We start from the raw sequence: 12,379 nt of genomic DNA, 5'->3' as shown, positions 1-12,379 counted from the left end.
CCGATAGGCGATCGTTGATCAGCATGTCCCCCGTGCCTGATAACTAGTAATAGGATTCGATTTCCGAATGGATCTGTTTTCAATTTGATTCAAACTATTGTTCTCGAGAATGGAATTCTGATGTTTGATCTTTCTCGCTGCGTCCGTTCATTCTTAGTAATTCTGGTTAAATCCGTTCGATGTGGGAGCGTCTCTCACGTGTCCCCTAGCAAAAGTATATAAAATCCGCAACTTAATCCAACCTCTGATGTCCACCCGCGCAGCCAAGCCACAACGATGTGTATGCTAATGAGCATGAACCTTCATTCCTCGTTGGTTCCGGACATGCTGACTAGTGGTGAGGTCTCCTGTCTGCCTCCTCTTAGATAGTATATCCTTATTTCCTTCTTTTAAATTTTCTCTTGGCTCTCCTAGGAACATGTCATTCATCTTCGACCGTGATCACCTCTGATATTCTGATACGGGACTACCATGATACATACATACATACATATATGTATTGAAGATTTCTCTTCTAACAGTTTCCTCCTGCCATGTAAGGAGATCAATGAACCTCACTGTTTCCGTGACAAGAATGATTGGACACCTGATCAAATTTATGCGCTCGCAAACCTCTAATTACTAGTCACTAGTAGTATTTTATTGCCCTGAAAGCTCATTTGTTCTCTGGGAACAGTTCCGTAGCCGTCCACCAACAAGCCATCATCGGGAATGTTGCCATGCCTTTCTCAGCCTTGTTGGCCTCTGACAACCGAGAAAAGCATTAACTAGCCACCTCTTTACATTTTACTAGTATTACTTGGCGGGTCTCGTGCTTCGAGTCCAGGATTATCATTGGCTGATAGCGTCTGATGACTTCGGAGGGATTGATGGGTGACAGGCCTGCCCCGTGGATAATACATAGGCGTGAGGTACGGTTGGAATGCGATATCGCTTAACCTGTCTAAACTATCCCTAGGAATATACACGCACGTTTTGCGCAAAAGGTCCGCTGAGGACTTTCGCCCTGTCGGTGACGACTCTCTATGGTCACAAGTGGGCAGTCCCTTCTTTGTTTCATCCCTTCCTTTGAAGGAAGCCAATCAACTGGACACTGCGCAGCTAACTTTCACAAGCGAGAAGAGGAGAGAATCAAAAGGAGAACCGAAACAAGATGATGTAATCCATGAATGACATAAACAGTGCAGAGGGGAAATTCTCATTCTAAAACCAAACCAAATCCACCCTTCTTTGAAATGCATGCGCGAGAATAATGGAAACTATCAACACCACGGAAAAGAAAAAAGGAACATGGAACGATAAAAAAAAATAGAAAAATAAAAAAACGAAAACGAAATAGAAAAGAATACAGACAGACAGAAAAGTTCGGCAAAATCCAGATATACAAAACATCCCTGAGGTTTCCTCCTCATGGGTTAATCCCGGACACGCTGGTCAAGCCACTTCGCATAATGACGACACTATCGCTTACACTAGAAAGCTGAAACATGAATTTCCGGATCAGATTGGGTATGGTACTTCCTGCAATATGGACCGAAACGCTTTCGGTTCGATTGTGAATCATGAATAGACGAAAGGACTCTTGGAAGAAAAGAGGGCTTGATTTCTTGGTTCATTAGAATTCGTTCCGCATTAGCCAGGGGTTGGCAGTAAGGTTTCTAGGCCGTGTCGACATAGTTCCTAAGAACAGATGATTAGTCCAAAGATCTAAGCTAATTGGGAAGAAAACGTTTCCTTACGCAGGGAAGATGCCAACCCGATCTCCGATGCGCCCCGTCCACCAGTCTTCCTTCTTCTCGGTGCGTTTAACGATCGTAATGATGTCGCCTTTCTTGAATCCCAGATCTCCTTCTTGATCGGCATCGAAGGTGTAAAGGGCAATCGCCTGGTCTTGGCGCAGAGAAGGGGCTTGTCCTGTCCGTTGCCCGAAAACAGGCTTGGGTGCCGTGGGTCGGCTGGGCTTGTTGTCAGAATAAACATAGTCCTCCTCGAACGGTGCTGTGTTACTTCGGCTGCGGCTGTATGTGTCTAAGGTATCATTGCGAGGGCTACGGGTGGTCGATGAGCGGCTCAGGCTCCCGGCAGGCCGGTCGTATATATCATCGGCCCATGTGTTTGCGCGGCGGGGTCGGTCTCGGTACTCGTAGGTATCCACATCATTGGAACCTGTGCGGTCATGCCGGAGACCCTGTCCGTACGCATCTCCCCGTCGTCCTTCCCACACCACATCATCATGATGGTCGTCGTAAACAGGTATATCATTGTACATCGCATCCCCGTTTCTCCCGTTGCCATAAAATGCGCGGGAATTTAGCACACGCATAAGGGGATCCGCGCTTGGGGGCGGTCTAATAGTCCCACTCAGTAACTGCCGGGCTGACACTCGGCTGTTGTAGAGTTTCTCGTTCGCATCCTTCCGTTCCACTAGCATGCTTCCCTCCAAGCTGATACCTGCGAAGAGACCCTTCGTCTTGGAGTAAGAGAAGACTGCGGCCACGCCCTTTGTGCTTGCCGCTCCGGCAGCCTCTGCATTGCGTCCTACCGGTCCTGCGGCGAGCGAAACATTACCGCCAAGAGTTAGAGTTCCTACTTGAGAAAACGTTCGGACAGCGGCGGCATCGTTGAGAATGAAGACGAAATCAGTCAATTCGAATCCAATCTGACCTCCGAACCCGGCACCTGCGGTTGCGATAGCCGAGGGAGCAGACCAGGATCCATCCGCCAAGCGGGCAACAACAACGCCCGATCCAAATCGAGCGGAGCCCAGGAAACCAGCCTTGAGAACGGTGAGGATCGCAAGCCCCTAGCAAACCAGTGGTCAGTTCCCGACGCTACTTTCTTTGTATTCACAGGCTGTGACTTAGTGTTTGCGAAATTGTTCTTTACCTTAGCACCTGCTAGGATTTCAGGAGGAATGATCTTATCAGGACCAAAAGCTTGCCGAGGGTCGATAAACGAGGCAAGGATTTTACCAGCCTTTCTACACTCGCCTGTTGTGCAGAAACAGCGTTAGTATAGTATTCTTCAGGCCCCCTCTATCAGAAGTGCGGGGAAACTTGGGCGGGTAGTGAAATGAAACATACTATTCAAAGACGAAGGCAAGGGATTATGAATCCCGAGAGGCATTTTTGACTGTGCTCGCTAGGGCCTGAAGGGTAGAGGTGGCAGGAGAATTGGAGGAGGTTCTAGGAGATTGGGCCGGAGAAGTTGATAACAGGATATTCTGCGGAGTCCGTTCGCCGTTCGGATGGGGAGACGACCGAGAGGTGGATCTGACTAAGTGACAGGTTCACGGTTAACTAAATAAGGTCGAGATTCCCGCAGTTCGGTTGTAATTAAGTGGTGGGATTACAACTAAGATAAACCACCGCAGCGAAGAATCGACGAAGAAGTGACTTCTTCAAAATTCTTACATTAGAAGATGGTGAATTTCTTTTCAGGTTAATCAACTACTAGTAGTATCCATAGCTCAAGTGATCAATAGCGCAAGTTCCGCAAGCAGCCTGCTGCGGCATGTTTCGATTTGTAACTGAGTGTGGCTGGGTCCTTCTGTCAGCTTCTCTTCGATGTTGGTAAACGTAAACCTCAGATTGTAGCACCAAAACAATTAATCGTCTCCTACAGTCACGATATGATAGAATCTATTCCTTTCTTAACGAACCGCGAAACAAGATACCTTGTCGTCACTTTCACGTAGTACATCAATAGTTGATTCCAGCGAACTGTTGAAACCTGAGGCTGCAAGACGGCACAGCCACCGCCTAACCTCCGAGGGATCACTGCAATGGCAACTGAATACCGAAAGAGCTTTGTCCAACCATTCGAGTCTACGTTTTCCGATTACGGTCCTACAGTGACGTTTTATGGAGAATGCATCTGGCAATGATTTGAAAAAAGTATTTTCAACCGCCTTCCTTTGTTAAAGATGGCTACAGGTGCGAAGATATTGTCAAGAACACTAGTTGGGGTCACAGGCGACACTGACGCTTTCCAGTGCGAATTTGTGTTTGCGGAGATGAGGGCACTGGAAAGTCCAGTCTCATCACATCGCTTGTGAAAGGGGTCTTTGTGACAAACAAGATTCAGCCAATCTTGCCCCAGATCACGATTCCTCCCACGATCGGAACCCCCGAGAATGTCACGACAACTACAGTGGTGGACACTTCCGCTCTCCCTCAAGAGCGGAGTAACCTGGCAAGGGAGATCCGGAAATCAAACGTGATTTTGCTTGTATATTCAGATCATTACAGTTATGAACGAGTGGCACTATTTTGGCTTCCATACTTTCGCTCTTTGGGAGTCAATGTACCCGTGGTATTGTGCGCCAACAAGTCCGATCTCGCCGCGGATCATAGTGAAGCACAAGTTATCGAGGAAGAGATGTTACCGTTGATGGCAGAATTCAAGGAAATCGACTCATGCATTCGGACAAGCGCGCGAGAACACCGCAATGTGAACGAGGCTTTCTTTCTCTGTCAAAAGGCGGTCACTCACCCAATTGCGCCCTTATTCGACTCCAAGGAGTCGGCTCTCAAACCGGCTGCTGTCGCGGCATTGCAACGGATTTTCTACCTCAGTGACAAGGACCGTGATGGCTATTTATCTGATAAGGAGCTCGAGGACTTCCAGATGAGATGTTTCGAAAAACCATTGAGTGAGGAAGACTTGGTGCATATAAAGGAAACCATCCAGAAGACACATCCAACCTCAGTGACCCCTTCTGGTATTGATTGCCGGGGTTTTATACATCTTAACAAGATGTATGCGGAGAAAGGGCGCCATGAAACCGTTTGGATCATACTGCGGGCTTTCCAGTACACTGACAATCTCTCGCTTCAAGAAAGCTTTCTCCATCCCAGATTTGAGGTTCCACCATATGCGTCTGCCGAGCTTTCCCCTGAAGGATATCGGTTTTTCGTGAATCTATTCCTCCTTTCGGACAAGGATAACGACGGTGGATTGAACGATGCCGAATTGGCGTCGTTATTTGCGCCAACCCCGGGCTTACCCGCTTCATGGGCAGACGGCTCATTCCCATCTTCTACTGTTCGGAATGAAGTTGGTCATGTTACACTTCAGGGCTGGCTTGCGCAATGGAGTATGACTACATTTACATCGCCAAAAACGACCTTAGAGTACCTGGCATATCTTGGATTTGAATCATCCGACAGAAGCAATCCTTCTACAACGGCTGCACTAAAAGTAACTCGGCCACGAAAGCGAAGAAAGCGCCCTGGGCGGGTGGGTCGTAATGTTGTACTCGGCCATGTCCTTGGGCCTCCTGGCTCAGGCAAGTCTGCGCTTCTCGACGCCTTCCTTGCGCGCGGCTTCAGCACTACATATCATCCTACAATTCAACCCCGCACTGCCGTCAACACAGTGGAACTGCCGGGGGGTAAACAATGCTACCTGATTTTGGATGAGTTGGGTGAGCTAGAGCCTGCCATACTGGAAAACCAGGTGAAGCTATTGGACCAGTGTGACGTGATTGTGTACACTTACGACTCCTCGGATCCCGATTCATTTGCGTATATCCCTGACCTGCGATCCAAATACCCTCACCTTGAGGAGCTTCCAAGCGTGTTTGTTGCTCTCAAGGCTGATCTCGATCGAACTACCCAACGGGCTGAGTATCAACCACACGAATATACTGCAATGTTAAATATGCCCAGCTCACCTCTCCATGTCAGTGTGACTTGGAGCTCAATGCAAGAGGTCTTTGTGCATATCGCTGAAGCAGCTATGGAACCTAGCACGGCGTTTCCACGGAGCGAGGAAGACGTTGAGGGTAAATGGATGGCTTGGGGAATTGCACTGGGCGCTGTTGTCTGTGCTGGAGCAGCCGCGGTAATGATTTGGCGACGGGTGAGTGGAAGTGGAACTTGAGGGTGATGTCCTTGTCTTTATGGTGCTGTATGCAAGATACCCAAGGCATTCGTTTAATCGGCGATGAATGAGCAGACAATTGGCTTTTTTGTGTTCAGGAGAAAAAGTTGCACCTGTAAATCGTCCGAATTATGGATATATTTCTTGTAGCATTATCATTGAGATTTTGTCCCTTTACCTTGGTCAAAGTGCCAAAGGGGAACGAACTTATTCTGGCAGCGCCGATCTGGGATCATTAGAAAGTTGTTGGTTAGGCTACGGTAGACAAAGCGGAGAACGATATGGAATACCGATAATTATTGGAACAGCAGTTGGGAAGCCCCACGGATCCGCCTCGTGCACACGAGAAAGCGGCCACCAACCCCAGAAAAGCTTCTCCTCACGAACGCTCTTTGGCCCTCCCCTCCTTTTGTCGCTCTCCGCTCTCCTCTTATCTACCCCTGAGGACTTCGTGTTTTCTCCATTTTGATAGAATAACCAGTCCTTTTTCCTGTTCCTCGGCCGTTGTTGAGTACCTGATCCCGATAGCTTCTCTACGTCCCCAGCTGCAGACGGAACTCCGATCGTTTCTCCGCCCATCGTTGCTAGGTTGAACTGCTGCTCACCACTCCCCGGTAGCCCCGGACACCTATCATCAATTGAGGATAGGCTTTAGAGGGTCCTGTTTTGTCTTTTTGGAATATTGTGCATGGTCTCATCGGTTCTTATTAACTAATTTCACGTCTCCAAATCACGCCACCTGGGGCAGCACCATTCGGGGTGCCGCTCTTGGGGGAGGATTCACCACAGAATTGCGTGACTAGCCTGTCACAGCTGTCATTGTCTCACAAGTGATTCATTTGTGTTAGCTGATTTGTGGTTATTAGCACGGTAGCAACCATGTTGTAAGGCTCACCCTCTTAAGGCCCATAATCTATGTTCACCCTTTTACCTGTTTCTCTGTTGAATGTGTTGATTGGTTGGCACATGGTTTGTTGCAGTTGCAGTTTAATTTAGCTTCGGTTTCACTCTGTTCCTCAGCTATTTAAGCTTTAGTTTTGTTGCGCTTCTCCTTAAATGACGGCATTGTTGCGACTTTTCTCTTGCTGACTTCGAACCAGCGTCCTACCCCCGCCTCCGCCTCGCTATACCGTACCGGTTGCGTACGCAGCTGGCGCGTCGAATGGCATGGCGGTTCCAGTCGTGGAGACCAACAACATAATCAGCCATCCGGAGGGCGGTTGTCCACTGCAGGTCGGAGAAGGTGTGTTTGCGACATGGCGCAAGGTCCCTCATGCGCATCGGAGCTCCAGTATTATCAAGCTTTGTATCATGCTAATGCTGGTTTTGCGATAGGGACTTATCGCCTCAAAGATGACCTGCACCTCGCAACCCCTCCTCCACATCCTTCGGAGGCCCCCGTCGTCAATCCGAACCCTCTTGCAACTGTTCCAACACCCCCAACATCCGGCGTCAAGCTGTCGCTTGTTAGTGTTGGCCAACGAAACAAGATCCCTGTGTTTACCTCGAATGTGAAGGTGACGGCGCCGCCATTCGCAGATGGCAACCCTGCTTTAGTGCCCGTTCCTACGAAGGATGGCTTAAAGAGACGGAAGCCCAAGAACAACATCATAAAGAGCAGTTCGTCATTTGTCTCACGGGTCATCACCCATGAGGCTTCTTCCAAACGACTCAACGATCGGAACCCTGATGGCCTGTTCGCCTTCGCTAATATCAATCGGGCATTCCAATGGTTGGATCTTAGCTCAAAGAATAAAGAGGAACCACTGGCGAAAATCCTCTTCACCAAAGCGCATATGTTGACGCATGATATCAATGAGCTAACGAAAAGTTCTTCTCATATCGACATTGTTATGGGCTCGTCGGCTGGCGACATAATTTGGTACGAGCCTATCTCCCAGAAGTATGCACGAATCAACAAGAATGGAGTTGTCAGCAATTCTCCAGTGACTCACATAAGATGGATTCCCGGATCAGAGAACATGTTCATGGCTGCGCATGCGAATGGACAATTGGTCGTATATGATAAGGAGAAGGAAGATGCGCTTTTCACTCCTGAACTTAGCAATCATTCGGCAGAGGCGATGAAAGCATCTAGTCGACTACCGTTACAGGTACTGAAATCCGTAAACTCCAGAAACCAGAAGACGAATCCCGTTGCGTTGTGGAAACTTGCCAATCAGAAAATCTCTCAGTTTGCCTTCTCGCCCGATCAAAGGCATCTGGCTGTGGTTCTAGAGGATGGATCGCTACGCGTGATGGACTATCTCAAGGAAGAGTATGTTTTACGGTCTTGGTGCTTTCTGCTCCGCTTCAGTTGGGGCAGATGGTGAGTGATGAGCGGCCAGCTAACAAAGTGGATAGGGTCCTAGACATTTTCCGTAGTTACTATGGAGGCTTGATATGCGTTTGCTGGTCACCTGACGGCAAATACATTGTGACAGGTGGCCAAGATGATCTGGTTACCATATGGTCATTTCCGGAGCGCAAGATCGTCGCACGATGTCAAGGACACAATTCCTGGGTCTCTACCGTTGCATTCGACCCATGGCGTTGTGACGAGAGGACATACCGGTTTGGGAGTGTTGGGGATGATTGCAGGCTGCTACTGTGGGATTTCAGTGTAGGCATGCTGCATCGCCCTAGAGCTGTACGTCTACCCCTACGTAATCCTTCCTAGAGGCCCGTGATTAACTTATTACGCTATAATAGCATCAAGCTAGTGCTCGGCAGCGAACCAGTATGATTGCAAGCAATACACAGCATTTCAGCCGCCACAGAGCCGACAGTGCAAGCAACCGGATGAGGTCGGATTCTCAACGAACTGCAGACACTTATAATGAATATGACTCTGCAGTCCGTCATCCGGTAGAACCTAGGGCTCGGACAGCCCTATTACCACCTATAATGGTACGTTGTCACAATTCTCGCCATATCCTTTATCATTAGATTGTATATCAGACTGATGAGAACTAATCGGTGAATAGTCAAAAATCGTCGGGGATGACCCTATTTGTTGGTTGGGCTTCCAAGAAGACTCGATCATGACTTCTTCTCTTGAAGGTATGGATGCTTTTCGTATGCCACTTCAACATAACAGCAGCTGACACAGCAGAAGGTCACATTCGTACCTGGGATCGCCCTCGAGAAGGTATCAATGATAGTTACAACGGTAACACCTCGTCGCCCGCGATCAGCACCAGTGCCGCCGGGTCAGGCATAGCAGACTCGGTCATGGGCTCATTGTAGCCATTCTCTCCGGTTATGCGAGCCAATGTTGTCTGTATATATGTACACTTGTAACTAGATATACCCATTTGAACGTGACTTAGCTTCTTTGAATATCACCTAATAGTAGGGGCCACGGAAAACTAATTTAACAAGCTTTTATATCCAAAATATAGTATTACTGGTAATACTAGTAATAATAATAATAATAATAATAATAGAATAACCTGCTATGGTATATTTCCTCCACACTCGTTAGTTTAGATTTTAATTTTAATGTGAGTGTAACTGTACATTAGTACTTACTCCGTCTCGGAGTAGAGATCGGACTAAAACAGTACCGGTCGGACTACATCTAGTCCGATGCATAAGCCAGCTACTTGATCTTTCCTCCCATCCACCTTCTATTCTTTCCTCACATTCTTTCTTGCTCCCTTAATATTCTCGGGGGAAAGCTCTCTGTGAAATGGATCAAGTTGCGAAGGTCAATACATTAAGGAAGAATGGACGGTTAACCTCCTGTGAGCCGTGTCGTGTGTCGAAGATTAGATGTGATCATAGAAGGCCTACATGTAAAAGATGTGACAGCCGACGTCTCAGCAAGAAGGTGAGAATGATATCAAACTAGAAATGATGAATTTTCTGATGCAACCATAGTGCTACTATCATCCAGCTCCTATGACAAAGCTGAGCAAAGTCTCTGCAGGCGAGCCCGATGTGGCTCCTCGTACAAGAATCAACCAAGAGATCGATCATTCCCTTACCAGTGCCCTCACCGAGGTATCCACATTAAACTGTACCTACCTAGGGTCAACGAGCTTCTTGTCAGTTTTTCGTGAAACACAACCAGGCTTGTCTCCAAATCCCATACCGCATGCAGTCCTACAAGGGCGATGGAGCCATGAGCATACGTTCCTGGCATCGCGCCTGGCTTGGCTACTGTCTGCCTTTCAGCTCTACGAAGAATTGATTATAGGTCACTATGAGCGGACCCCGACTGCTATCATCCCATTGCAACTCATCCTACAGCCTCTTAAAATGGCCAGGACTTATTTGGAAACAAACGGCTGGGGTAAGGATCTGCAGCACGAAGAGATATATTCTAAGATTACACGGAATACAGCCAGGCCATTTCCTACTTTGCGTAGTTCCTCAAGCCCATGGGACTTTTACACTATGTTCACCGGTGCAAACTTGAGATGGGAATTCATCGGCATCATATTTGCCTTCGCAGGATTAGGTGCATTAAGTGGCGAAGGGAATCTGTTCAAGATCAATGGTCAAGGGTCGATGTCCGCCAATGTCTTTGCAGAAGAAATGACTGCAGCTAGTGCCATATGCATCGATATATGCAAGCAACTTGATAAAGTCAATGATTTGATGATATGGTTATATCTAACACATGGCGCGCTCGCCGCTGACTTTTTCGGAGAAACAAGTACTAAATTTATGGAATTGAGAGTTTTAGGCCAGAGCTAACACTTCGACTAGGCCATCGAAACTATGAGCTGCTTGGAGATCTGGTGTCTCATATTTATGCACTGGGTCTACATCGCTTTCAGTCATCCGAAAATGACGTTCCTTTCTTCATCTCTGAGACTCGAAAGAGGCTTTTCGTTACTTCATACCGTTGGGACAAGACTTTGGCTACCCTTCTGGGAAGGCCTCCTCGCCTTCCCTATCACTACTGCGAGACAAGTCTACCATTAGACATAGAAGATGACTTGATACTCGACCAAGACTCTTCTGAACCACTATTGCAGCAACTAGGGCCCGGCGGGTGGAATATCAAAGGCGTCAACAGTGGCACACTTCGCCATGCAACGCTACTTAGGCTGCGCTTTATGATATCCGTACTTCTTGAGCAAGTTTTAGAACTATCACTAGGACGAAGAACGCCAGATTTCACCGAGAAGCTCCGGTATAGCTGCAAGGACGTTTTCTGATATAGCCAATATTAACAGTTTAGTAGAACGACCTACGAGCAGTGCCTACAAATGTGGGCACAAATCCCCCAAGAATACCACTATAGTGCAGACTCCTGGGAGGTGCTAAGCCCCCAATCATGTGTCTCACTTATACTCGCACATTTCGAATACCTGTATACTGTGTTTCAAGTGGAGCGGATCCGCAGCCGCGAAAACCAGGACGATACGAAGGATCTCCTTGACACATCAATGAAGGTAATTTCTGCGGTAAACGATCTTATGAAACACCGCGAGCAGACAGGCAATAATATCCTTAAGCGTTTCTTCTGCATCGTGAGTTCTGCCTTGCCACCTGTCCAACCAATAGCTATCTAACCTCTACGCCGTAGCTTCTTTTCAATGCTCTTGCACCTGCAGGTGTCCTTGCTACAGAAATACATCGGTGCACTATCGCAGAAACCCCAGTACCCTGCTCTTCATCCCGCTCCGAGATCATCCGTAAACTAAGCGTCTTCGTCTCGTGGCTTGGTAGTGCTGATCCTTCCATAAGCCACACAAACCGAACCTGCGTGGATATCAACAAAGCCATAACAAAATTGCTAGATGATACTTTAAACTATCAGCCTTCGCGCCGATCTGCAAAGCAAATGCCAGACCCTATTCAGGGCCATGGACTATTTGGAGAAAGTTCTTCTGGCTCTGTGATGCCCTTGCCGAGTATTGAGGATTTACCAGACCTGGCGACTTTTGGCACTAGCGCTGACTTCCTCAGCTGGTTGGATGACCTAGGATTTGAAAATACTCTACCAGAGCTTCTGTTTTAAAGAATATTCCAGGCTGGATCTCTGAAGCTATATCCCAGCTTAAGATGGAAACTGGGACTGAGATCTATTGGGTACAATATGCTAAAACCCTGTTTGAACATATTACTCGTATATGATTTTGGTATGAAAAGCTCAATATATAAACTCAAATATGCCAGTCAATGCATGATACGCCGAGGGCCTCCCGAGTACCATAGAAAACTGCCAGCATCAAGTTCGTCATGTACGGTTTATCAATGGAGAAAGTGAATGGTCCTAAAAATCAGAGTTCGACATGTACATATATCGTATGTACATGCAAAGTCTAGTAAACTCTATGCGGCTGTATGCCTGCACGTAGAGTGCCGACCCCCCTTGCATACTTATTGCCTCTGCCATGAACATCACGTATGACATGTCCAATCCGAACAACGATAAGACTGAGAGATAAAAGAGATAGGCAAATAAAAATTAACTAACAATAATTCGAGAAGAATTAATAGCGACGCATATAAATTTTTTAAAAAAAAATAA

The 12,379-nt window shown here is 47.4% G+C and overlaps 3 protein-coding genes across 3 annotated transcripts; 2 read left to right on the top strand and 1 right to left on the bottom strand.

Moving 5' to 3' along the window:
* Nucleotides 1-1,525: 1,525 nt before the first annotated feature.
* BDV37DRAFT_82492 (SYLF and SH3 domain-containing protein) lies at nt 1,526-3,513 on the bottom strand. Its single transcript, XM_032091289.1, has 4 exons — nt 3,084-3,513; nt 2,887-2,990; nt 1,740-2,803; nt 1,526-1,680 (listed from the first exon to the last, which is right to left on the bottom strand). Exons 1-4 carry the CDS (start codon nt 3,124-3,126, stop codon nt 1,659-1,661), a joined length of 1,233 nt encoding a protein of 410 aa, XP_031947050.1. The 5' UTR covers nt 3,127-3,513; the 3' UTR covers nt 1,526-1,658.
* Nucleotides 3,514-3,572: 59 nt separating this feature from the next.
* Nucleotides 3,573-6,014, top strand: gem1 (ERMES complex Ca(2+)-binding regulatory GTPase GEM1). The gene is made up of 2 exons (XM_032091288.1): nt 3,573-3,935; nt 3,995-6,014. Exons 1-2 carry the CDS (start codon nt 3,926-3,928, stop codon nt 5,884-5,886), a joined length of 1,902 nt encoding a protein of 633 aa, XP_031947049.1. The 5' UTR covers nt 3,573-3,925; the 3' UTR covers nt 5,887-6,014.
* Nucleotides 6,015-7,142: 1,128 nt separating this feature from the next.
* On the top strand, nt 7,143-11,866 carry BDV37DRAFT_267864 (uncharacterized protein; the record flags this gene model as incomplete). The annotated part of the gene is made up of 13 exons (XM_032084083.1): nt 7,143-8,164; nt 8,272-8,536; nt 8,599-8,796; nt 8,874-8,949; nt 8,987-9,131; nt 9,591-9,635; nt 9,694-9,721; nt 9,772-10,186; nt 10,238-10,552; nt 10,606-10,743; nt 10,984-11,035; nt 11,087-11,375; nt 11,432-11,866. 13 exons carry the CDS (start codon nt 7,143-7,145, stop codon nt 11,864-11,866), a joined length of 3,423 nt encoding a protein of 1,140 aa, XP_031947048.1.
* Between the last annotated feature and the right edge of the window lie 513 nt (nt 11,867-12,379).

This window comes from Aspergillus pseudonomiae (assembly GCF_009193645.1).
Source record: "Aspergillus pseudonomiae strain CBS 119388 unplaced genomic scaffold BDV37scaffold_2, whole genome shotgun sequence".
NCBI lineage: Eukaryota > Fungi > Ascomycota > Eurotiomycetes > Eurotiales > Aspergillaceae > Aspergillus > Aspergillus pseudonomiae.
The sequence above is the reverse complement of the archived record's forward strand: the minus strand, read 5'-3'. Positions and strand labels throughout refer to the sequence as shown.